Raw genomic sequence first — 25,114 nt, 5'->3', positions numbered from 1 at the left:
ATACAGATGGCCAACCAACACACAAAAAAAATGCTCAACATCACTCATCATCAGGGAAATACAAATCAAAACCACCAGGAGATACCACCTGACACCTGTCAGAATGGCTAACATTAACAACTCAGGCAACAACAGATGTTGTTGATGATGCAGAGACAGAGGATCTCTTTGCATTCTTGGGGGCAATGCAAGCTGGTGCAGCCACTCTGGAAAACAGTATGCAGATTCCTCAAAAAACTAAAAATAGAACTACCTTATGACCCAGCAATTGCACTACTAGGCATTTATCCATGGGATACACGTGTGCTGTTTCACAGGGACACATGCACCCCCATGTTTATACCAGCACTATCAACAATAGCCAAAGTATGGAAAGAGCCCAAATGTCCAATGATGGATGAATGGATAAAGGAGATGTGATACACACACACACACACACACACACACACACACAATGGAGTATTGGCAATCAAAAAGAATGAAATCTTGCCATTTGCAACTACGTGGATGGAACTGGAGGGTATTATGCTAAGTGAAATTAGTCAGTCAGAGAAAGACAAAAATCATATGACTTCACTCATATGAGGACTTTAAGAGACAAAATAGATGAACATAAGGGAAGGGAAACAAAAATAATATAAAAACAGGAAGGGGGACAAAACAGAAGAGACTCATAAATATGAAGATCAAACAGAGGGTTACAGGAGGGGTTGTGGGAGGGGGGATGGGCTAAATGGGTAAGGGGCATTAAGGAATCTACTCCTGAAATCATTGTTGCATTATATGCTAATTTTGATGTAAATTTTAAAAAATAAAAAAAATAAAATTATTTAAAAAAGAAATGGCTCGGGATAATTCAGCTAATTCAGAGGCCACTGGACCCTTCCCAGGGCCTTATTAGATTTACTGGCAGCCAAATTTGAGGCTGTCTTTTTAGGATAAACATTGTGAGATAGAAAGTTTGGTAACATGATGGCTGATACAGGCTGTGTACCAAGCCAGAGGAGATACTTCAAAAACATAATGTGGGTTGTCAAATGTTATATTAACTGACTTAAAGAAAGGAGGATCTATGATGTGAGGCCAACACAGTGATGAAAAAGTAGTAGCAGTCTGGATAAAGAAAAAGATTAAGCAAATCGTTACCTTACCCAAACTCTGAGAAACCACAGCTAAATATATGCTGCAAACATTTTTTCTATGGTAGATGGCGCTCTGACACAGTGCATGACTTTGGTGGCATGTCGATGGAGCTTCTTAAGTTGTCCCAGGTGACGTCATATACCTTGGTCATTTGCGGGCATTGTCTCCCCTGTTGTCCTTGTAAGGACAAATTGGCCATCTGAGGAAGAGAGTTGAATCAACTCCTGGTATGGTTTAATCAGACAGGCAGAAACCCAGTGGGATCCTGATGGGAGAAGAAGACATCCATATGCCCGTCCCCATGTGATCAGTTCATATGGTCCTTTCCATGAATATATGTCTTTAAGTAGCACCTTGGCTCTGATATTTGAGCTGGGAGATGGTGCAAAATACTGGTGGGAAGCTGTGAGGCCATGGGAATCACAATTTTTAAAAATTTAGAATGTAGAAGTTTTTATATAGTGAATTCCATGGGGAAGCATTTTGTGTTTTCCCTCTTGTTTGTGAAGCATTTGTTTTAAAGTGGCATGTGTACGTTCTATAACAGCTTGTCTGGTAGAGTGATATGGTATGCGCATAATGTGTTGTATATTCCAACTTTGGAAGAATGCCTTTACCATGGAGGAAAGGTATCCAGGTTGTTGTCAGTTTTAATTTGTTGAGGTTTACTGGATTGTGAAAGTGCATGTAAAAAAATGAAGAATGATATTTTTTGCACTTTCTCCAGTGTGAATAGAGGCCATTATAAATCCTGAAAAGGTTTCCACAGACATGCGGATATATTTGTGATGCCCGAATGGGGCATAGTATGTCATATCAGCTTGCCAAAGCTTATTTGCATTTAGACCTGTGGGGTTTATTCCCCATTGCTGTGTCCTCCTGATTGCTATTGACAGTCAGGGCCAGCAGCAACAATGTGTTTCTCTCGAGTAACTGTGAGATGGAATTGTTTAATAAGGGACTTATAATTTTGATGAAAAAAGTCACGAGATAATCGAGCAGTTTTAAAAGCTATATTGTAGTCAACAAATTGGTCTGCAAACTCATTTCCTTCTGTTAAAGGTCCAGGTAAACCTGAATGTGCTCTTATGTGAGTGATAAAAAGAGGGTATGCTTGTTCACCTAGTAAGCCTTGTAAAGTTAAAAATAATGACAATAAGGAGGGATCCGTTAATTCCCTAACAGAGGCCTGTTCTATATTCTCTATCACATAAACTACATATTGAGAATCTACTACAATATTAATAGGTTGGTTAGGAAATTGTTGTAAACCCATAATAGTGGCCTTTAATACTGCTCTTTGAGTAGATGTTTGAGTATTTTTCACAGAGCTAGAACAAACAGTCCTAAAAGTTTTATGGAACAATGAAAGACCCCAAATAGCCAAAGAAATCCTGAAAAAGAAAACCAAAGCTGGAGGCATCACAATCCCAGACTTCAAGCTATACTACAAAGCTGTAATCATCAACACAGTATGGTACTGGCACAAAAACAGACACATAGATGAATGAAACAGAACAGAAAATCCAGAAATGGACCCGCAACTATACAGTCAACTAATCTTCAACAAAGCAGGAAATATCTAATGGAAAAGAGACAGTCTTTTCAACAAATGGGGTTGGGAAAATTGTACAGCAACATGCAGAAGAATGAAACTGGACCACTTTCTTACAATATACACAAAATAAGTTCAAAATGTATAAAAGACCTAAATGTGAGACAATAAACCATCAAAATCCTAGAAGAGGACACAGGCAGCAACCTCACTGACATCAGCCTTAGTAGCTTCTTTCTAGACATGTCTCCTGAGGCAAGGGAAACAAAAGCAAAAATGAACTACTGGGACCTCATCAAGATAAAAACGTTTTTGCACAGTGAAAGAAACAATCAAGGAAACTAAAAGGCAACCTACAGAATGGGAGAAGATATTTGCAAATGACATATATGATAAAGGGTTAGTATCCAAAATCTATAAAGAACTTATCAAACTCAACGCTCAAAAAAACCAAATAATCCAAGGAAGAAATGGGGAGAAGACATGAATACACACTTTTCCAAAGAAGACATCCAGATGGCTAACAGACACATGACAAAAAATTCTCAACATCACTCGTAATCAGGGAAATATAAATCAAAACCACAATGAGATACCACCTCACACCTGTCAGAATGGCCAAAATTAACAAATCAGGAAATATCAGGCATCAGCAAGGATGCAAAGAAAGGGGAACCCACTTGCACTGTTGGTGGGAGTGCAAACTGGTGCAGCCACTCTGGACAACAGTATGCAGGTTCCTCAGAAAGTTAAAAATAGAACTACTCTCTGATACAGCAATTGAACTTCTAAGTTTTTACCCAAAGGAAACAAAAATACAGATGTGAAGGAGCACATGCACCCCAATGTTTATAGCAGCGCTATCGACAGTAGCCAAATTAAGGAAAAGGTCCAAGTGTCCATAAACTGATGAATGGATAAAGAAGATGTGAGACACAGATATATATGTATGTGTATATATACATATATATATATATATATATATACACATATATAATGGAATATTATATATATAATGGAATATTACTCAGCCATAAAAAGAATGAAATCTTACCATTTATAGTGATGTGGATGGAGCTAGAGAGTATAATGCTAAGAAAAATATCTCAATCAGAGAAAGACAAATACCATATAATTTCACTCATATGTGAAATTTAAGAAAAAAAAACAATCACATTGGGAAAAAAGAGAAAGGAAAACCAAGAAACAGATTCTTAGCTATAGAGAACATACTGATGGTTACTAGAGGGGAGGTGGGTGGGGGATGGGCTAGATGGGTGATGGGTATTAAGGAGGGCACTTGTTATAATGAGCATTACATGTAAGTGACAAATCACTAAATTCTACTCCTGAAACCAATATTACACTATATGTTAGCTAACTAGAATTTAAATAAAAATTTGAAAAAAAATATGCAGAGAATTCTTCAATTTGACCATAAGAAACCAGCCCAGTGTAAAAATGGAGAAAAGATCTGAACAGACACCTCACCAAGGAATATATATATGTAGATGGAAAAGAAGCTAACTCATTGCTAGTGGAAATCCAAAATGGTATAAGTACTTTGGAAGACATCTTGGCAGTTTCTTACAGATCTGAACCAAACTTAGGACACAAACCAGGAAATGTCTTCTTACTTATCTATGGGACTAAATTAGGAATAATACCCACATTAAAGTCTGCACATGAATGTTTATGGCAGCTTCATTCATAATGTCCTTAATATGAGCATGAATAAAGAAAATGTGGGACATCAACACAATGGAGTATTTACTAATCGTGTTGCTCTTTCTATAGAAATTCTCATTGTTCTCCAGTATTATATCAACTTAGTCTTCTAAGCCTAAAACATAATTTCAACTTTATTAGAAACTCCCAGGTGGTTTTTCATTCCTATATGCATTCACCCTTTTAACAGCATTCTACTCATATTGGTTGAATTCATACCTTCATTTTATTAATGTATTTTTCTACCTCAGATAATGTATTACATAGATTGTTTATTTCCCTCTTCCATTCTCTGTACAGATTTCCTGTCCAAGTCTTTGTTTCCTTTTCTTCTTCTCTGTGTAGTTGTTTTGGAGATCTCTTCTACTACTTATAGTAGAGTGTTAATATTTAGGAATGACTCACAAGAATTCTGACTAAAGAATCTTTGTATGTTGTGGCTTATAGAGATATCTTGAAGGAAGTTGGCTTTTTAACTGGGGACCCCACTTTTCAGGCAAAGTTATAACTTTTAAATTAAATATCATGTTTCTCACCTGAATAGATATTCATTTTACTCCTGGTGGGTAATGGCCTGACTGCCAACTCTCTTGACTCTCTAGAGGGAAATAGAATGGGAATGCCAATGTCCACACGCAGAGGTCTACTAGACCTCCTTTCCAGTGCAGTGTCTCCTCTCCACCTTCAGGGAAACTTCATGACCTGAGTCCAAACACAGCCACCGATCCTTCTGCCCTGCTCCTCATATGGATGAGCTCCTTTTCTTATGTAAATTCTGGAGTATATCTCCTAATGCCCCCTCCTACAGATGGAGCACTGGAGATCCTATCCATTACAATCATTTCCAGGACCCCATATCTGAATGGAGAAGGAGAATGACCCAAACCAGGAAGGCAGTCAAGGGCCTGGACTCTGGACCACTGCCTCATCCTCCGTTTCTGTGAACATTTAGCCCTGGAGCTTGAAACTTAGTCCACAGTTGCACAGCCTGACAATAGAATATAAGAGAAACTTGGTAAGGTTTCCAAATTTTCATCAACTGCAACACTAACCCTCTCAAGCAAACAGGGCCAGAAATCAGCACAGGCAGAACTGGAGCCCAGATCACTGGGACCAGCCTCAGTGGGTCCCCACACCACCCAACACCAGGACACCAGGAACTGGCGACAGTCACCCGGGTTCAGCATTTTTAATGCCTCCCCTGCTCCACGGGACCCACATGCAAATCACCTGAGGTGCTCCCAGAAAAGACCCGCATCACAGGCCAAGGCCAGTGTGCTGGGTCTCCATCCAGAAGACAGAAATGCAGATGCTGTGGTCCCTCCTCTGCCTGCTGGCAGCTCCCCTGGGTGAGGATCCGGGGGCTCTGGGATAGACTAGGGCCTTTCTGTGGGATGAAACAGACTCACCATGACTCTCCTTACCCCCCAGGTGTCCTATCTGAACTTACACTTCAGGAGTCCGGCCCAGGACTGGTGAAGCCTTCACAATCCCTCTCTCTCACCTGCATTGTCTCCGGAGGCTCCGTTACCAGCAGTTACTACTGGAACTGGATCCGCCAGCGCCCTGGGAGAGGGTTGGAGTGGCTGGGGTACTGGTCAGGTGGCACCAGCTACAACCCGGCTTTCCAGGGCCGCATCTCCATCACTGCTGACACAGCCCAGAACCAGTTCTCCCTGCGGCTGAGCTCCATGGCCACCGAGGACACGGCCGTGTATTACTGTGCCAGAAGCACAGTGAGGGAAAGTCAGTGCGAGCTCAGCCACAAACCTGGGTGCGGGGACCTGGAGGGGCTGGGCTGCAGGGGCGCTCAGGATCCACAAGAGGGCGCACAGGACCCACCAGGGGAACTGGGGACATCAGGGGGTGCTTAGGGCCCCTCACCACAGGGACCAGCCCAGAAACAGGGGCAGAGCAGGAGCGAGGTCCCCACTGTCAGTATCTGGAGCTTTCTCTTCCTGGCGCTCTGACCCTATGGGGACCTCCCTTTCTTTCTTGCCTGCGTTCTTTGTTTCAGTCCCAGTGTGATGTTTGGACCATGTAGATGATGCCATTTTGCACGATGTGTGGGAAGTGCTCCAAGAGGTCAACGCATCAGCGCTGTGTCTCCCCTTACTTCCTTCTCCGGCACGTTCTTGGTCAGACCCCTGGTAGCTCATCGGAAATAGAAACGCTGGCATTAACTGAAACCCACAGATATTATCCATTTTATAATATTAGAAAATTACACCTGAAATGGTCTGCCATCTCTACAGGGTTACCTTCCCTTATTGGTCCTCAGATTGCCCACAGCCCTTCTTTCCTTGGTGTATGATATGGCTTCTAACTACAAGACATCATCACAGGAGCCCTCACCCCTGGTCAGGGCACATTGTATAGGGTGGCATCTTGCTCCTTCCTCCTAGGGTCCACTTGCCTCTCTGACATTCCACGAGGGTAATTTCTCAGCTCCAACCTGGCGAGTGAAATACTCAGACCACTTCACGGACAGCAGGGGCTCAGTGTCTGGGTTACCACTATGTCCACAACTGCTTCCAGGGAGTGGGCGTCTCCCACCTGGCTTCTTGGTCTGAATGAATTACAGCATCCCACCTAAGTCCAGCTTCACAAGCTGTGTGGCTGTTCCCATCCTGGGTGCATGAAAGCCACTTCGGAAATGCAGGGGGATATTCTGATTTCATTCTCAGTTCAAATGCTCTTTAGTTTTAGTCTATTTCTGGATGCTGACAAGAGCTTGGACTCTTACGTCCAAGCTCATTTTTTGTTTCAAATGTTATAGTATTCCACCAGCCATTCCAGTATGTATGGTACAGGAAGGAGAATCCTCCCCTTGGCTGGGTTCCTCACAATGGAAAGGAATTAAGAAGTATAATATCTAGAAGAAAAAGCAAAAATGTGGCCACATGTTGTTAATAAGAAACCCACAAGACACTGAAGACAAAATGCTGGTACACATATGAAAAGCTTACATAATGTTTATGGTAATTCTGAGAAAACTTAATTTGAAATAATGATCCATTTCTCTTCCTATAATTCAAAGTATTAGAATACGATTTTATTTTTTATTTTTTATTTTTTTGACGTTTATTTATTTTTGAAACAGAGAGAGACAGAGCATGAACATGGGAGTGTCAAAGAGAGAGGGAAACACAGAATCCGAATTAGGGCTGTCAGCACAGAGCCCGACGCGGGGCTCGAACTCACGGACTGTGAGATCATGACCTGAGCCGAAGTCGGACGCTCAACCATCTGAGCCACCCAGGCACCCCGAGAACATGATTTTAAATGTTATCAGATATGCCCACTTTAATGTGGGCAGTTGCATGTGCTTTGGTATACCTATATCCCCAAAAGAGCAATGGACCCTTTTAATGAAAACTCCCGTTCCTGTGGTACAATAATTCAATACATCAATCCCATACCCCAGGGGAAATACCATTTATGAAACACTGTGATAGTGATAACAATCTTCAATTCCAAAAATCGTGCATCCATATTTAAAACCCACCCTGAAGTAAAATAATAACAAAATTTTGTAATAAGGTGGACAAAACATTCTCTAAAATATATTGGTTGGTTACTAAAAGGAAAGTTTCAGCACAGTAGATAAAACTAAAAGCATTTGTTAAACTGATAAAGAGATGCAGAGATGACAGAGACAGAGAGACGGAGACACAGGGCCGCATCTCCATCACTGCCGACACATCCAGGAACCAGTTCTCCCTGCAGCTGAGCTCAGTGACCACTAAGGATATGGCCATATATTATCGTGCAAGAGACACAGCTAGTGGACATTGTGAGCCCAGACACAAACCCCCCTGCAGGGAAACAGAAGGTGCTGGGCTGCAGGGGACCTCAGGTCATGAGGGGGTTCTCAGGCCACCAGGGGGCGCTGGGTACACCAGCGCGTGGTCAGGTCACCAAAGGGCGCTTGGGTCACCAGGGAGAGCTAAGGACACAAGGGGGCGCTCAGGATCCACCATGGGCGCTCAGGTCACCAGCAGTTGCTCAGGTCAGTCACGTGGTGCGGGGGGGGGGGTGTCACTTAAGACACCAGAGGGTGCTCAGGACTACACAGCATAGGGACCAGCTCCTGAGCCCATGCATGGGAGCATATGTCCTCCATTAGTCTGGTGTGTGATTTTATTCCCTATGAGTGTATGCCTCCCCCAAGGACTCATTGTCTTTCTCCATGTGTTGCATTTTTTTAACACCACCCCACAGGTAAAGTCACTTACCACCTCTGCTCAATTAATTTAAATAGTCAGGAGTCCTTAATACTTCCTTGGTTCTCTACTCCAGGAAATCTTTCAATTTTAAGGAGGCAACTGAGAAATCCCTTGGGCAGTGGCCAAGGGCATGATGTTGCAGCCCAGGTGACCAGTGACCTCTGGCTATGGTCCACTCACAGCCTGCCTGTGTTGAATAAAACACACAATACTTTTTTTTTTTCAACGTTTATTTTTTTGGGGGGACAGAGAGAGACAGAGCATGAACGGGGGAGGGGCAGAGAGAGAGGGAGACACAGAATCGGAAACAGGCTCCAGGCTCTGAGCCATCAGCCCAGAGCCTGAGCGGGGCTCGAACTCACGGACCGCGAGATCGTGACCTGGCTGAAGTCGGACGCTTAACCGACTGCGCCACCCAGGCGCCCCATAAACACACAATACTTTTACGTAACACAAAAAGAATCTTATTAGCACTGTTCTGTATTTTGAACTTCCAGGAGTTAAAAAAAGTACAATACAATACGTGAAATGAAAAATACGGGTAATAAGATTAACACTGCATATTAAAACATGAGTGAACTTGAAGAAGAGTAATAAAAACCATCCAAAATTTAGCACAGAATAATGTATGTCTCCAAAAGCAAAATCCAAGTGCCTGTAATGTAACAGACAATAGAAGCAGTCTAACATATACATACATATGTGTGTATACATGTATCTCCACATGCATACACACATATGTGTATGTAAATATAATGTATAACTGGAATCAAGGAAAATATTTTCAGAATTTGATGTAAATTATCAACAGATCTAAGGAGACCAAAGTGCCCCAAGAAGAATAAAACTAAAGAAAATTCAATCAAGACACATCAAAATAAAATTCCTGAAAACCAAGGAAAATCCTAAGAGCAGCAAAGAAAAAAAACATGAAGACAGGAACAAGGTTAATAACAACATCAAAACTTTCCATGAAAAACAACCAAAGCAGAAGGCAAATTTTAAAGTGCTGAAGGAAAATTTTAAAGCCATTAACTTAGAATTCTAAACTAAGTGAAACTATATTCCAAATTTTAAGGCAAAATTGGCTGAAAACAAAATTACAAAATATCAAAATCTGTGCTTAGAAGGAAACACATAGCATTAAATGCTTACACCAGAAAATAATAAAGATCTTAAGTTAATAACCTAAGCTTCTACTTTAGAAATTAGAAAAGGAAAATCAAAATAAACTAAAATCAATCAGAAGAAAGGGAAAATAAAGATGAATGGAGATCATTGAAATTGAAAACAGAAAAACAATAAAGAAAATGAACAACGGCAAAGGCAGATTGTTTGAAAAGATCAATCCAATTGCTGGCAAGACTGACAAAGGAAAAAGAGACAAATCATCAATAACAAAATCTAATGAGGAGATATAAAAACATTCCACACTGTGTTTCATGAGACCACATTCTCTGTACAGTCAGTACAAAGAAAGAAAACTTCAGACCAGTATCCCTTATTAACATAGATGCTAAAATCCTTAACAAGATACAGTAAAACCTTGGTTTGTGAGCATAATTCATTCTGGAAACATGCTTGTAATCCAAAGCACTTGTATATCAAAGTGAATTTCCCCATAAGAAATAACAGAAACTCAGACGATTCATATCACAAACCAAAAATTTACATAAAAAATGATTACAATGCCACAATATAATACAAAATAATAATGAAAATACAAAATATAAAAAAAGAAACAAAGTAACCTTCACTTACTTTGAAAACCTTTGTGGCTGGTGTAAGGGAGACAAGAGAGAGGACGGTTACTGTGTAGGCCAACTTTCACTCTCACTAACGGAATCACTGCTATTGGCTCCGTGGAATCTTTTTTCTTTTTGTGCAACTTTAACAAGTAACCTATCCAATGACACTTGCTTTCATCTCCTTTGAGGATTTTGCAGAAATGTGGCATTGCGTTATCAATAAACAGATTCATTGCTCGCACTGCTACAGCCTTGTTCGCGTGGTGCTTTTCTATAGAATGTTTCACTGTTTCCCACATTTTACACATCTCCCAAATCTCATTTGAAGTGAGGGATTCCTTGGCCTTTTTCTCCTCCTCTGCAGACAAGATCTCCCCCATAACCTCTGCTCGCGATGCAGACCCATCAGTTCGTCGGTGTCGGCTCCTGGCCATGCTCCTCTGCCAGCTCCTGAATGTCATCCTCATTCACCTCCAGTCCCCTGGTCTTCCCCAAGGACACAGCTTCATCGACAACTGGCAGCTGCGGCTGCTGTTCATGAGCAAGCCCCTCTAAGTCAGGTCCAAGAACGCAACCAGGCTACAGTTTTCTGCAAACAGAATTGAGGGTTCTCTTGGTGACCCCATCCCAGGCTTTATCAATGATCTTCAGGCAGTTCACAATGTGGAAATGATTTTTCCCAAGCTCTCATAGGGCAAGATTTGTTCCTTTGGTCACTTCGAAGCATCGCTGAAATCGTGCTTTGGTGTAAAGCCTTTCAAAGTTCTGAATGACCTGCTGATCCATGGGCTGGAGGACTGGAGTGGTGTTGGGAGGAAGGAACTTGCCCTTAATGAACTCAAATCCCTCCAGTAAGTCGTCCTCAAAGCCTGGAGGCCAAGCATGAGCATCACCCATAACCCAAGGCAGATTCTTCTCTAAAAGGTATTTCTTCACTGCAGGACTGAAGACCTTGTTGATCTACTCAACAAGATACGAGTGACCCAAGCCTTGCCCTTGAACCTCCACAGAACATTTAACTGGCTCTCCTTGCATTTCTTGAAGGCTTGTGGATTCTCAGAATGATACACGAGCGGGGACTTGACTTTGAAACCACCACTTGCATTAGCACAAAACAAGAAGGCGAGATGGTCTTCCATGGGCTTGTGACGGGCACTGCATTCTCTTCTGTAATGCATGTCCTCTTTGGCATCTCTTTCCAAAAAAGCCCCATCTCATCGCAGTTAAAAACTTGCTCTGGCAGGTAACACTCGGAAGCCATGAGCTTCTGGAACTCAGTAGCGAACATCTCAGCTGCCTTAGCATCTGAACTCACAGCCTCTCCATGCCTCACAACACTACAGATGCCACTTTTCCTCTTAAAGTTATTGAACCATCCCCTGCTTGCCTTGAGGCCTTTTTCATTTTCCTTTGGTGTACCTGGCAGTTTACTTGCAAGGTCGGTGTACAAGGCCTTTGCCTTCTTGCAGGTAAAGTTCTCAGTCACAGTATCACTTGCTAGTTGTTTCTTGTTTATCCAAACCAGAAGCATATTTTCAACATCTTCCAGAACACATGGCGATTGCTTTGATATTCTCATGACTCCTTCGGCTGCATCTAGCCTCCTTATTTCTTCTTTCTTCTTTAATATTGTGCAAATAGTCAATGTAGACTTCTTATAAAATCCTGCAATTTTGGCCACTAATATACCTCGTTTGTACTTCTCGATGATTTCCTTCTTAACTTGCACCATAATCATTTCCTTTTTCTTTTTTTTTTTTTTATTTTTTTTTTTAAATTTTTTTTTAATGTTTTATTTATTTTTTTTGAGATGGGGAGAGACAGAGCATGAACGGGGGAGGGGCAGAGAGAGAGGGAGACACAGAATCGGAAACAGGCTCCAGGCTCTGAGCCATCAGCCCAGAGCCCGACGCGGGGCTCGAACTCACGGACCGCAAGATCGTGACCTGGCTGAAGTCGGACACTTAACCGACTGCGCCACCCAGGCGCCCCTCATTTCCTTTTTCTTACTGCCTTTCTTTTCAACCTTTTCCTGCATGGAGGCCATTGTATATGCTCACACGCATGTTGACTACAGTAAATACAATTTGCAATATCCCCCCAAAAGGATTAAATATTTAGATATAAATCTAACAAAACCTGTAAATGGACCTATGCTCTAGGTAAAATAAACCAAAGAAGACATAAATAAATAAATGGAGACATATTGCAAGGTGTATCATAGGAAAGATTTCAGTTCTCCACAAACTGATTTGCAGAATTAACAGAATGTCAATCAGACTATTAGCAAACTTTTTTGTAGATCTGGCCAAACTGAGTTTTAAATTTTTTTTTTCAACCTTTATTTATTTTTGGGACAGAGAGAGACAGAGCATGAACGGGGGAGGGGCAGAGAGAGAGGGAGACACAGAATCGGAAACAGGCTCCAGGCTCTGAGCCATCAGCCCAGAGCCCGACACAGGGCTCGAACTCACAGACCGTGAGATCGTGACCTGGCTGAAGTCGGACGCTTAACCGACTGCGCCACCCAGGCGCCCCTTGAGTTTTAAATTTATATGGACAAAGGAACTGAAGCATCCAAAACAGTGCTGAAAACCAAGTTGGGGGGATCATACACAGTCTTAAGTCTCAATACAATTACAGCAATAAAGACTGTGTGATCCTAGCAAAGGAATAGATAATGGCACAGAACTGAGTTCTGTGTGGAAAGCCATCCACACAAACATGGCCAATAGGTTTTTGACAGAGATGCAACCAGCCTCAAGAAGTTGACAGCACTGTTTATCACAAATTCACCTGGAAATTAGGGTGGACGTCAGTGCTCACTAATTGCCTTTATCCAAAGGAAAAGTAAATTTCCCATATTTTATGACAGGAAGTAGGCTTGCAAATTGGAGTCAGGTGCCTGTGAAGTTAGGCTCCCTCTGTCTCACAGAAACTGGGTGATGGGGCGCTGCCTTCCCAGATGATGACATTTGAAAGCCATGGCTCCCAGGTCCTTGAGGGAACATGCCTGGGTGATCTCGCTGGCAACAGGTCAATTTAGCTTATAAAGTCTTACATACATTTCAGAGAAGCAGAGAAAGAATTCATAATCCCAAAGTCTCTAAGGAAAGGGGGGGGGAGGAGATCTCTTTATCTCTCTTGCACTAGGAAAAATGACTTTTTTTGGAAGAGAGAGATAGATGAGCACTTGCACGAGCAGTGGTGGGGCAGAGAGGGAGGGAAGGAGAGAGAGAGAATTCCAAGCAGGCTCCGAGCTGTCAGCACAGAGCCAGATGGGAGGCTCGATCCCGCAAACCATGAGATCATGACCTGAGCCAAAATCGAGTCGGACCCTTGACTGTTTTTGTTTCAATTTAGATTTGTATTTGTCCTGATACCTCCTGTTCCCTGGCCAGCTGGCTGCAGGTGCAAGGTGGCGGCAGAACAATCAGAGGGGGTCGGGAGTTCTTGCCACTGCCTCACCGACTCTCTGGGGGTAGGTTCCAGATTCCCATTTGCCCCAGTGATCCCAGCACCCACAGACACTCTTCCAGGGGCCTCTCTGTCCTGAAGTCGTGTTCTTAATCCTGCCACACCTGTGGGAGTCATCTCCAGGAGTGGCCCATCACTGGCAGTCTCCAGGAGCATTTGTTTACCTGCTGAGACCCAGCTGCCCATGTGCTCTGACTGGGACGTCCAAACAGTGTGACTAGAAATAGTGTCTTACCATACACCTTGAAACAAACGCTCAGTATTTCACCATGAGGAATGTTGCTGTATGTCAAATAAATCCCAGTTTTTAAAAGAAGAGTGGCAGCAGAGTCAGGTCCCCATATATGCCCTTTCTTAAAGGAATTAGCTTCTAGTCACATTTGCTGTGGATTTTAGTCATAAATGTATCTTGAGTTTTATCAAACGATTTTTCTGCACCTACTGACTCTTTTTTTTTTTTTCTCCCTTGCGTGTTAACATGGTGAACAACATTGATTTTCAAATGTTAAACTATCCCTTTGTCCATAAAAAATCCTATCTGGTCACGTTGTATTTTCCTTTTAGTATGTTGACTGATTTGCTGTTTAACACATTGCTTTGTTTTTGCTTTATTGTTTATGAGACACGATTAGTCTGTAATTATTCCCTCTGTGATACTCTCCTAGATTTCAGCATCAAGGTTGCAGTGTTGTCCTGGAGCAAACTGGGCAGTGTCCCTTGCACGGCTGTGTGAGATCGGCATTATTTCTTTTTTAAGTAACTGGGGGGATGTGCCAGTAAAACTGAGATGAAGTGTGTTTTCCCTTTTTTGATGATAAATATCACACTTGTGGATTAAATTTCTTTAGAAGACACTGCACCGTTCATATTTTCTGTTGCTTCCTGTGCCAGTTTTCCAAAGTTTCATGAATGTTTTTGTCTGTTTTATTTAATTGTTCCAATTTAGTTCCTTAAGTTTACTTAGACTATGTCTTGGTTACTGTTTTAATATCTAGCCGTAGGATCTTTCATGGTGTCCCCTTCCTTCCCCTTAGGGGTAATTTCTGCTTTCTTTCTTTTTCCCTCTGTCACACTCGGTTTGTATTAATTTTATTAAGCTTTTCCACAAATTAAACTCTAAGCATTATCTCCCCTTCTGTATGTATTTTTTCTATCTCTTTGCCTTTAAATTTTTTAGGTATAATGAATACACGGGTATGTGTAGATGTGTGCACACAGTATCATGTGCAAAAGGTACTAATCTTTAAATCATATATGTATATGTTTGTGACCACAGCACATATCAGCATCTAGAATTTTGCCACAGAGCACAGCATCTTGACATTTACCCCTCGTCACCCACTTTGCCAAAGATGACTTTATTCCAGCTCCCATAACAATGGAACACCCTCTCCTGCAGCCTCATATACATGAAATCATGTACTTTTTACTTATATGTCTTTGATTTCATTCAAAAGATGCATCTGTATTGTTGTTTACACAGTTTGTTCTTTTCTTAATTACTGTGTGATATTAAATTTCAAGGATATATAGCAGTTTATTTATCTGTCCTCAAATTGGTGTGTAACTGCATTACTCCCAACGTGCAGCTAATATCAAGTAAACCACTGTGGTCAGCACAGTGATGGCCCCCAGGGCTGTGAGTATGTGACCATGCATGGTGAAAGGGACTTTTCAGACACAGTTAAGACTCTTGAGATGGAGAGATTGTCCTGACTCGCCCTGGGCCCAGAATAATCACGAAAGTCACTGTAAGAAGGAGGCAGGAGAGTCAGTTAAATAGGAGACATGACAGCAGAATTAGACGTCTATTAGACTGCAAGCCATGTGATGCAGGCAGCCCCTCAAGAGCCTTCCAGAGGAACATGGCTCAGCCAACACCTTCACGTCAGCCCCACAGCACCAGGCTTCAGACTGAGTGAGATTTGTGCTATTTTAAACCTCTGTTAGGGGCGCCTGGGTGGCTCAGTTGGTTAAGCGTCTGACTTAAGCTCAGGTGACGATCTCGCGGTCCACGAGTTCGAGCCCCGGGTCGGGCTCTGGGCTGATGGCTCAGAGCCTGGAGCCTGCTTCCGATTCTGTGTCTCCCTCTCTCTCTGCCCCTCCCCCGTTCATGCTCTGTCTCTCTCTGTCTCAAAAATAAATAAAACGTTAAAAAAATAATAAATAAATAAATTTAAAAAAAAATAAACCTCTGTGTTTGTGGTCATTTGTTACAGCAGCCAGCGGAAACTCATACAGCTGGTATAGACTTCTCGGCAATGTCTTCTGCTGAAGAAATACATCCATTTCTCTTGGGTGTGTAACAGCATCGGGATTCCTGGGGCAGAAGTGAAGTGCATCACTTGTCAGAGACTGCCAACCATCCTCGACTGGTGTTTGAACCCGCTGTCTTTGCCCCGCCTGCCTGAGGTCGAGTTGCTCCACACGCTCACTCTCCTGGCGGAGCCAGCCTCCCTCAGCTCACCGTTCTTTAGTGGTAGGTCAGTGTAGGTCCATTTGCATTTCCCAGGTGGATAATGGTGCTCAGGCCTCTTCCCACATTTATTGGCCATTTGGATAGTCTAACTTTTAGGTGGTTTTCAAAGTCTTTTGTCCATTTCTATCGATTTATTTGTCTCTTTTTCTTAATTTACACTCTTTAAAATATGTATGATAGAAGGAGTTCTTTTTAGGGGTATGTATTAAATTTAAATATGCATATAAATATAAATGTAAGTGTAAATTCTTCTCTCAGCCTGTAGATTGCCTATTTTCCCCTCGCTAGTTTCTTTTAAAGCTTCCTTTTGAAGAAGTCCAATTTTATATCATTTTTTTAGTTGTTCTTTTGAAGGAAATATTTAAATATCCCAAGTTCACGAAAATATTCTCCTGTTCTCTTCTGCAAGTTTTATTTTTATCTTTTATATTTAGGTGTGTGAAACTTCTCTAATTGTTGTTATGGCATACGGTTCAGATCAACGTTGTTTCCGTTTGAAGGGCACAGACTCCCTCCGCCGTGCTGTCCCCACCGAATCGCATGGGCATTGCTGCCACGAAGGGCTGACTGTGCACACTGTGTGGTAACACCAGTGTGGTCCTAATAGCTGTGGACTGGAGTGAATCTTCATCTCTGGCAGTGGATTACTACAAATTTGTTCTCCTTCAAAATGCTTCGCTATTCTAGCTCCTTTGCAATCTTAGAAGCATCTTGTCAATTTTCAAAACCCACCGGGATTTTTGCCGGGATTGAACTGGAACTTGGGTGTTATTCAGGGACAACTGGCACCTTGAGTACACTGAGTTTTCTAACCCATAAATGTACTGTATGGCTTATCTCTTCTTGTATTTAGACTCTCTGAGCACTGCTTCATAATTTTCAGCACAAGCACCTTGCACCTTTTTTAGATTTCTACCATCGTATTTCATGGTTGTTTTTCATGTTATTGCTGTTTTCATTTTTCTTCCCAGGCTCATTTTCCACATGTTGGGTGCTTGTATACTAAAGAATCCTTGATTACTTAGTTTCAATAGATTTCTTTGTAGATGCCTCAAGACTCTGTACACGTATAATGGTGCAATCTCTGAACAGACACAGTTCTACTTTTCTTCCTTGCAGCCCGGGGTGGGCTTTCAGGGGGAGCCACAGCAAGGGTAGGGCTGTGGGTGAGGGTGAGCCACTGTGGTTGGCCTCGGGGATGGTTCTGGGGAGGGAAGGGGCTGGGACAGCACCTCAGCTATGGCACCTCCCACAGAAACATCCATAGCAGCCGTGATTCCTGTTCCAAAGCTGCACCATGGGCCCTGGCAAGAACTTGGGGTGGACATTTGTATCCCCTCTCAGGGAGGTCCTCATTCCCAAGTGCCACAGGCCTAGGGGTATTCTGTCCATCTCTTAGAAAATTCAGTTAGACACTACCCCATCCTGCATCAGAACTCCTCGGCACCCAGCACAGGAAACAGCCTGCCCAGGAAATGAGGCCCCCAGGAGGAAGCTGGCCACGCATTTGACAGCCTGGAGGTTTCTGATTTGCCACAGCAGCCCTACTACACTTGCTGTGGCCCCAACCAAGCAGGGTCTTCCTCCTGTGCAGGCAAGCCTGGACCCCAGCGATGGGCAGGTTCCCTGGCAGAAACCACAATGAGATGAGCAACTCAGGCAGGAAAGTTTCTTCTCTCTCTGGGCCACAGTCAGACCTTAAAGTGAATTAAGAAAAGTCTCAGTGAAGAAGTTGGTGAGGGCACTGAGTGTGCCACTTATGGGAAAACAGCCTCCCAGCCTGCAGGCCCTTCTCTGTGATGAGGTCACACTGGCCGACTCACCGTGGGGGCTGCAGAGATCCCAGCCCCGACTGTCAGCACAAATGGCATGAGGACCAGCCTTCCCACCTACCTTCAGAGCCCTTCTTTTCTGGCTCTGCAGGACCCCCCATGGTGGTACTGTGGGGCTGCTGGAGGTTAGTCCCCCAGCAGGGTCTCCAGTCTCAGGCACTGTGATGCCAGCCAGTGAGCTCCACTGGAGACTACCTCAGGTCTGGGGAACCTGCCCCTGGATGGAGTTCACAGGTCATGCCCGTGCGTGTTCCCCGGTCATGGCTGTGCATGTTCCCGGGTCACGCCTGTGCTTGTTCCCAGGTCACGGCCATGCATGTTCCTGGGTCATGCCCATGTGTGTTCCACATAGAGGCACAGCTCTCCAGGCCAGGGATGAAGGCTTAACTGTACAGGGTGTCAAAGCTGAGAGACATTGCCCTGCCCTCCTCCCACTGACCAGAGTAGTGTGGGAGATGGCCACCCCATTGCCCTCCCCTCTGCAGGTCAGCATTTTCCAGGGACCAACAGTGGTAGGCAGGCCCTAGCAGTCGGCCAGCCTACAGGCTTCTTGGATGTGGTGAGAAATGGTGGCATCCCCTGTCCTCACACCATGGATGCAGCATGTCTGACTGCTGAAGACCACAGGCCCAAGGACAGTGGGGCTCAGGATGTGGCCAGCTGGGAGCTGCTCAGGAAAGTACCAGGACGGACACCTAGCACCTGTATCCATGTGTCACCAAACAGGGAGTCTCTTCAAAGACCCTCATACAGCATGTATCTGTCATTAGCCATCACCATTTGCTGATTGACAACTGGGGTGCTTTGAGAGGAAGGGGTCCTGCCCACTCACCCCAACCCCCCATCCTGGGCCATGTCCACCATCCCGGCTGTCTGGGTCACACCTGTTCCTGTCCATGATTCCATGCTGAGAGCCACAGCCCACTTAGCTTGGCTTGACTGCACCCCACCATTTGGATGCAAAACACAAACCCAGGCCTATGTCCCTGGCTCTGTAGGTCCTCAGGGATGAGAACACTGACTGGCTGTCCTTCCACTCACGAGCTTCCTGGGGCCAGAGTGGCTGTTCTGTGTCTCAGTCACAAGGACCCAGGTATGATCCCAGGGAATGGCTGCATCTGTCTTGTTGGCTGATAGGTCCTAGGACCTGCAGGGATGCTGCTGTGTAACTGGCCTTCAGGGTTTGTTTGTTGAATGAATGAGTGAGTGAATGAATGAATGGGATCTGGGCATACAGACTCCAGTATTTTTTTTTAATTTTGTTTTAATGTTTATTTATTTTAGAGACCGTGAGACAGAGCACAAGCAGGGGAGGGGCAGAGAGAGCTGGAGATAGAATCTGAAGCAGGCTCCAGGCTCTGAGCTTTCAGCACAGAGCCCAACATGGGGCTCGAACCTGTGAACCATGAGATCATGACGTGAGCTGAAGTCGGACAGTCAACTGACGGAGCCACTCAGCGCCCCCAGACTCCAGTATTAATGGAAGATCTGGGGCACCTGGGTGCCTCAGTTAAGCATCTGACTTCAGCTCAGGTCATGATCTCATAGTTCGTGGGTTTGAGCCCTGCATCAGGCTCTGTGCCAACAGCTCAGAGCTTGGAGCCTGCTTCAGATTCTCTCTCCTCTCTCTCTCTCTCTCTCTCTCCAAAATAAATAGCATTAAATGGAAGATTCCATGCACGGAATCTGGGAGTCACTGCACTAAGCGCATGCATCTGGAGAAACCCAGCCATAGAATTGCTAGGCCTTGTGCCTCAGCAGGCGATGGGAGCCCAGGACCTTATATCAGCTAGTGATGCTCAAGAAAATGCCAGGTGTGGTTTCCAGTTTAAATATAGCATCCCTGCAAGGGGCCACAGAGCCTGCTGGCACCTGGCTGACCCAGCAAAATGCCTATCTTCTTCCTCATTTTCCTCCCCATACTGGGTCTCCCGTGGGGTCGGTATCCGGGGGATTCAATGGTTCACAGCAGCATTGACAGAACTATGTGGTATTTAACCTTGCCTCCTTTTGTCCCCAGTTGTCTTGTCCCAGATGCAGCTTCAGGAGTCGGGCTCCAGTGTGGTGCAGCCCTCACAGGTCCTGTCCCTCGCCCGTGCCATCTCTGGGGACACTGTCTCCAGCAAGAGTGTTACTTGGAACCGGCTCAGGCAGCCTCCAGGGAAAGGTCTCCAGTGGCCAGGGAGGATGTACTACATGCCCAGATGGTATAAAGACTACCCACCATCTTTCCAAGATCGATTAGTCATGGACTCAGACATGTCCAAGAACCAGCTCTCCCTGCAGCTAAGCTCAGCAACCACCAAGGACATGGCCATGTATTACTGTGCAAGAGACAGAGTGAGTGGGCATCATTGTGAGCCCAGACACAAACCTCCTGCAGGGACACAGGAGGGGCTGGGCACAGGTCATGAAGGGCTGCTCAGATGCAACCATTCCCAAGTGGTGCTCCAGACACCAGGGGAAGTCAGGACATCAGGGGGCACTCAGGTCACCAGGGTGTGCTCAGGCCACAAGGGGGCACTCAGGTCACCGGGGGGCTCAGAACTCCAGGGTGTCTTCAGGTCACCAGGGGTCACTCAGGACCAACAGGGGGTGCTCAGGTCACCAGAGAGCAGTGAGGAGCCACCACAGGGTGCCCAGAACACAAGCGCAGGGCTCAGACCAGAAGCAGGTGCAGAAGTGAGCAAAGGCAGAGTTTCCTGTTGTGTCTTAGATTGCTTTTGTGCTGAGATTCATTAACAGAGCTCACAGGAAACTGAGTATACGGTTGTAGCAGTTGTACTGTTTTTTCTTAATTTAAAACAAAAATAATACATGTGTTGAGAAGAGTGCACACAATTATTAAAAACTTGCCACTTCAACAAATATGACTTTTTAAAAGGTTTTATGTATTAAAGAAAAAATGCATTCCCTTTTGGTCTGTGATTGGCTTAAGTCTCTCTTTTTTAGGAATGGCACTTTCCTATCAATGCCAATTTCCACCTGCAGAACTTGTGTTTGTTCCTTTTTTTAAGTGACATAAAATTCGCAACAGAAAATTAACCACTTTGAAGTGTTAATTCAGTGCTGTTTTGTACATTCATTATGTTGTGCAACCATCACCTCTCTCTGGTTCCAAAGCATTTTGATCATCCCATAAAGAAACCCTGTACCCATCAAACATTAACTCCCCATTCCCTCCTCCTCCCAGTCCCTGACAACCATTAATCTGTGATTCTTTTAAACTAGAATTCCCAGAGGCACCTGGGTGGCTCGGTCAGGTTAGGTGTCCGACTTCGGCTCAGGTCATGATCTCACAGTTCGTGGGTTTGAGCCCCGTATCAGGCTCTGTGCCAACAGCTCAGAGCCTGGAGCCTGCTTCAGATTCTGTGTCTCCCTGTCTCTCTGTTTCTCCCCTGCTCATGCTCTCTCTCTCTCTCTCTCTCTCTCTCTCTCTCTCTCTCTCTCAAAAATAAATAAAGCTTTAAAAAAAATTAAAGTAGAATTCCCAGAGTCACAGAAACAGCACACTTGGGATGTGGAGGTCTGGGGTCGGATGCTAAACAAAGACTCCTGGAACACGTCTATTAAGCCGAGGAAAAATCACCTCTTTTTAATGTGTGTGTCTTGTGATCTTCCAGATAACAGAAATCTTATTTTCCCTAGAACACGAGATCATCTTACCATATACCAAAGTAACTGAGTGAAACTGGGCCATTGTTTCTGTCTCTGCTCACTCACCTTCCACTTTCTCACCTCTTCTTCTATAGATAGTATGAGTCTAATAGTGTTACGAGTTTCCCTTTCCAGTCTCTATTTGTTCAAAGTGAGTCACTGAGAGTGAATGACAGTTACAGAATAGTAGAGTAAGCTCTCATTCTCCTACAAAAACATCAAAAAAGCAAGCAGAAACGGTCAGAACTACCATTGTCAGACTTGAAAACTGTCAAAGATTTGAAGCACCCAGGAAAACACTGAATCGAATATAAGGAAACTCAGAAACAGAAGTAAAGCTTTGTAGTGTTTCTACTTGCCCATACCAGCATAACAGCAATTTTGAAGTAAGAGTGATCCATGTTCCCAGTGTGAGTCCCTGGCCCCTGATTCCAGAAAGAACAGAACAAAGCATATTCTGCCTGTTCTAATGCATCTGGAGCCACAGGAAGGACAGACGTGGAGAGCTTATTTCTGTTTCACCTGACACAAACTCGGGCTCTAAAAGCAGTGGGCATTACTTGAAAACACTGCAAGACAACCAATGACTTGCAGATGCCTGGAGAAAAGATATGGTCAAAACATACAATAGACTGTCTAAGGTATAGGAAGAAAATCTGGGGAGAGTCTTTGGGGAATTAGGACATTCAAAAGCACCCATTAAAAGGCACCCATGTATATGAGGGAATTTTGAAAGCTGCATAAATGACCAAAGCAAAATGCATGCTCAGAAAAGTCCTGACAAGATGCCAAGTTTTCACCTTGGGCTAATCCTTAGATTCAGTGGCAGATTCACCAGCTAAGTGTTGGAGAACCCAAGAAAGAGCCAATCTGCAAAGGGAGAGAGAGATGTTTGGGGATATGTTTCTTTATTTCATCAGTCTCTTTTTATGGTTGTTTTTTTTTTTTTTTCAAATGTTTGTTTAGCTCCTGGCATGTGTACCATGAGCTAAAGAAACAGAAACTTCAGCTACCACACATGACAAGGAATATGGTCTTTGCAAATTAATAATAATAATAATGATAGCTTGGAAAACTCACTAGACAGATGGACTACTACATCCTTCAGCAATCCAAAGGGGAAAAAAGAAAACCAAAGGGAAGGCAAAGAATCTGATTTCCAGAATTACCATATTATAATATTCAGTCTGGCTTTCAAAGACAAAAAAAAATCACAAGGTATGTAAAGAAAGAGAAGAGGATAGCCCACTCACAGGAGAAAATAAATTGGCCAACTGTCTTTAAGAAAGTCCAAATATTGGTTTACTTCCCATATAGAGACTTTAAAACAACTTAAATATAATCCACGAACAAGAGAAAAACATAAACAAAGAACTACAGGAAACAGGAGAACAACGTGTGAATGAAAGGAGAAATCAAGAAAAGAGAGAGAGATGGTAAAAAGAAATCAAATTCTGGAGCGGAAAAATACCATAACAGAAATGAAGAATTACTAGAAGTGTTCAAGAGTGGATTTGAACAGACAGAAAAAAGAATCCATGAACTTGAAGATAAGATCATTGACATCATCAAGTCCGTGGATCAGCAAAGTAAGCAGTGCCTAAGGACTTGTGGACACCTTCAAAAGAAACAACATGTGCATTATGGAAGGAGAAGAGTGAGAAAAAGGGGCAGGGCAATATTTGAAGAAATAATAGCCAAAAATTTCCCAAACTGATATGACATGAATCTATAAATCCAAGCACCTCAATGAGCCCCAAAAGGACTTTAATACTATTTTTATGATGTATTAAAATCAAGAAGGCTGAGGTCTCTTCCTAAACCAGAGCCATTCAACTAGCTCAACTTTCCGAAAGACTCATCCTGAGTAGGATTATTGTGTTCATGTTTTTCTGTAAAATTATAAAACTTATTTGTAACTAATTTAAGTTGTTAAAAATACAGTTCTGTTCCATTCTCCCACTTCTTATCTTGTACCTGGTAAGCTAAGTGATTAGTTTAAATCATAAGTAAGTCATTTCTTTTCTTTCCAAGTTAAGGTTGAGCAAGCATAATTTTTCTTCAAGAACCAGTGTTTTTTATAGCTTAAACAGCAAGTTTTTTTGTTCTTGAAATCTTTGAGTTTATTTTAAATTTATATTAGCTCATATTATTTTCTAAAAGCCAATCCAAAATGAGTTCCATTCAATTTCAAGGAATATTTATTATATTTGAGTAATTCCTTCTGGGAGTAGGCAAGGTATAATAATTTGTTACTTCTGAGAATATCCCTATTCACTTATACTTCGTATTCACTTTAAATTCTTAGCAAAGTTTAAGCAACCTGGAGAGTAAAGTGATAACATTTATTGTAAACTTTGAGGCACTAGGGTCTACTGAAGTGAGGATCAGTTGATAACTCCCAAGTCTCTCAGAGTAATCTCATGACTGAAAATTTGAGTAATGTTATGATTTATTCGTGTGTGTGTGTGTGTGTGTGTGTGTGTTTCTATGTCATGTTTACACATGTGTAGATTTTTGTAGCCACCACCTCAGACAAGGTGCAGGAGATCATCACCAGGAAGATCCCCCTCATGCTATCCTTCTTTTTTTTTATTTTTTTTAAGTTTATTTATTTTTGACAGACACAGAGTGCGAGCATGAGCTGGGGAGGTGCAGAGGGAGAGAGGGAGACACAGAATCCGAAGCAGGCTCCAGGTTCCAAGCTGTCAGCACAGAGCCTGACACGGGGCTCGAATTCACAAACTGTGAGATCATGACCTGGGCCGAAGTCGGACACTTAAGCGACTGAGCCACCCAGGCACCCCTCATGCTATCCTTCTAAAGTCACATCTGCCCCCTCTCCCACCACCCACCACCACTCCTAACCCTTAGTAACCACTAATCTGTTCTCCATACACATAATTTTGTGATTTCAAAAATGTTATGTAAGCTGACTCATATAGTATTTCACACTTGGGGACTGTTTCTCTTTGCTCACCATAATGTGCTCAAGATCCATCCAGCCTGCTGCATGAACCAGAAGTTCTATTTATTTCTGAGTTGTGTTCCACTGTGTGATACACTGGGGCATCCTTAACCCTTCACCCAATGAACAACATCCTGGTTGTTTCCAGTTTGATACTATTACAAACAAAGCTATTGTGGACATTAGTGTATAGGTTTTTTATGGGCATAAGTTTTCCTTTCTCTGGAATTAATGCCGGTGAGCTGGATGCTGGGTCAAACGATAATGGCCTGTTTTGTTTTATAAATAAATAAATAAA

General features: G+C 43.3%; 2 long non-coding RNA genes and 3 gene segments (V, D, J or C); 3 read left to right on the top strand and 2 right to left on the bottom strand.

The window, feature by feature from the left end:
* Positions 1-25,114, top strand: part of LOC123584377 — a 271,648-nt gene that overhangs the window by 141,808 nt on the left and 104,726 nt on the right.
* The window catches only part of LOC123584376, a 105,004-nt gene that overhangs the window by 27,238 nt on the left and 52,652 nt on the right, over positions 1-25,114 (top strand).
* The window catches only part of LOC123584388, a 180,578-nt gene that overhangs the window by 114,524 nt on the left and 40,940 nt on the right, over positions 1-25,114 (bottom strand). The gene's annotated exons all lie outside the window — the stretch shown is intronic.
* Positions 1-25,114, bottom strand: part of LOC123584386 — a 92,625-nt gene that overhangs the window by 26,871 nt on the left and 40,640 nt on the right. The gene's annotated exons all lie outside the window — the stretch shown is intronic.
* Positions 5,663-25,114, top strand: part of LOC123584378 — a 208,305-nt gene continuing 188,853 nt past the window's right edge. The window contains 2 exon segments of the C gene segment in view: positions 5,663-5,775; positions 5,858-6,162. Of these exon segments, the coding sequence occupies positions 5,730-5,775; positions 5,858-6,162 (351 nt within the window).

This window comes from Leopardus geoffroyi, chromosome B3 (genome assembly GCF_018350155.1).
Source record: "Leopardus geoffroyi isolate Oge1 chromosome B3, O.geoffroyi_Oge1_pat1.0, whole genome shotgun sequence".
In the NCBI taxonomy this organism is placed as follows: domain Eukaryota; kingdom Metazoa; phylum Chordata; class Mammalia; order Carnivora; family Felidae; genus Leopardus; species Leopardus geoffroyi.
Note: the sequence above shows the minus strand (reverse complement) of the source record. Positions and strands in the feature narration are given on the sequence as shown.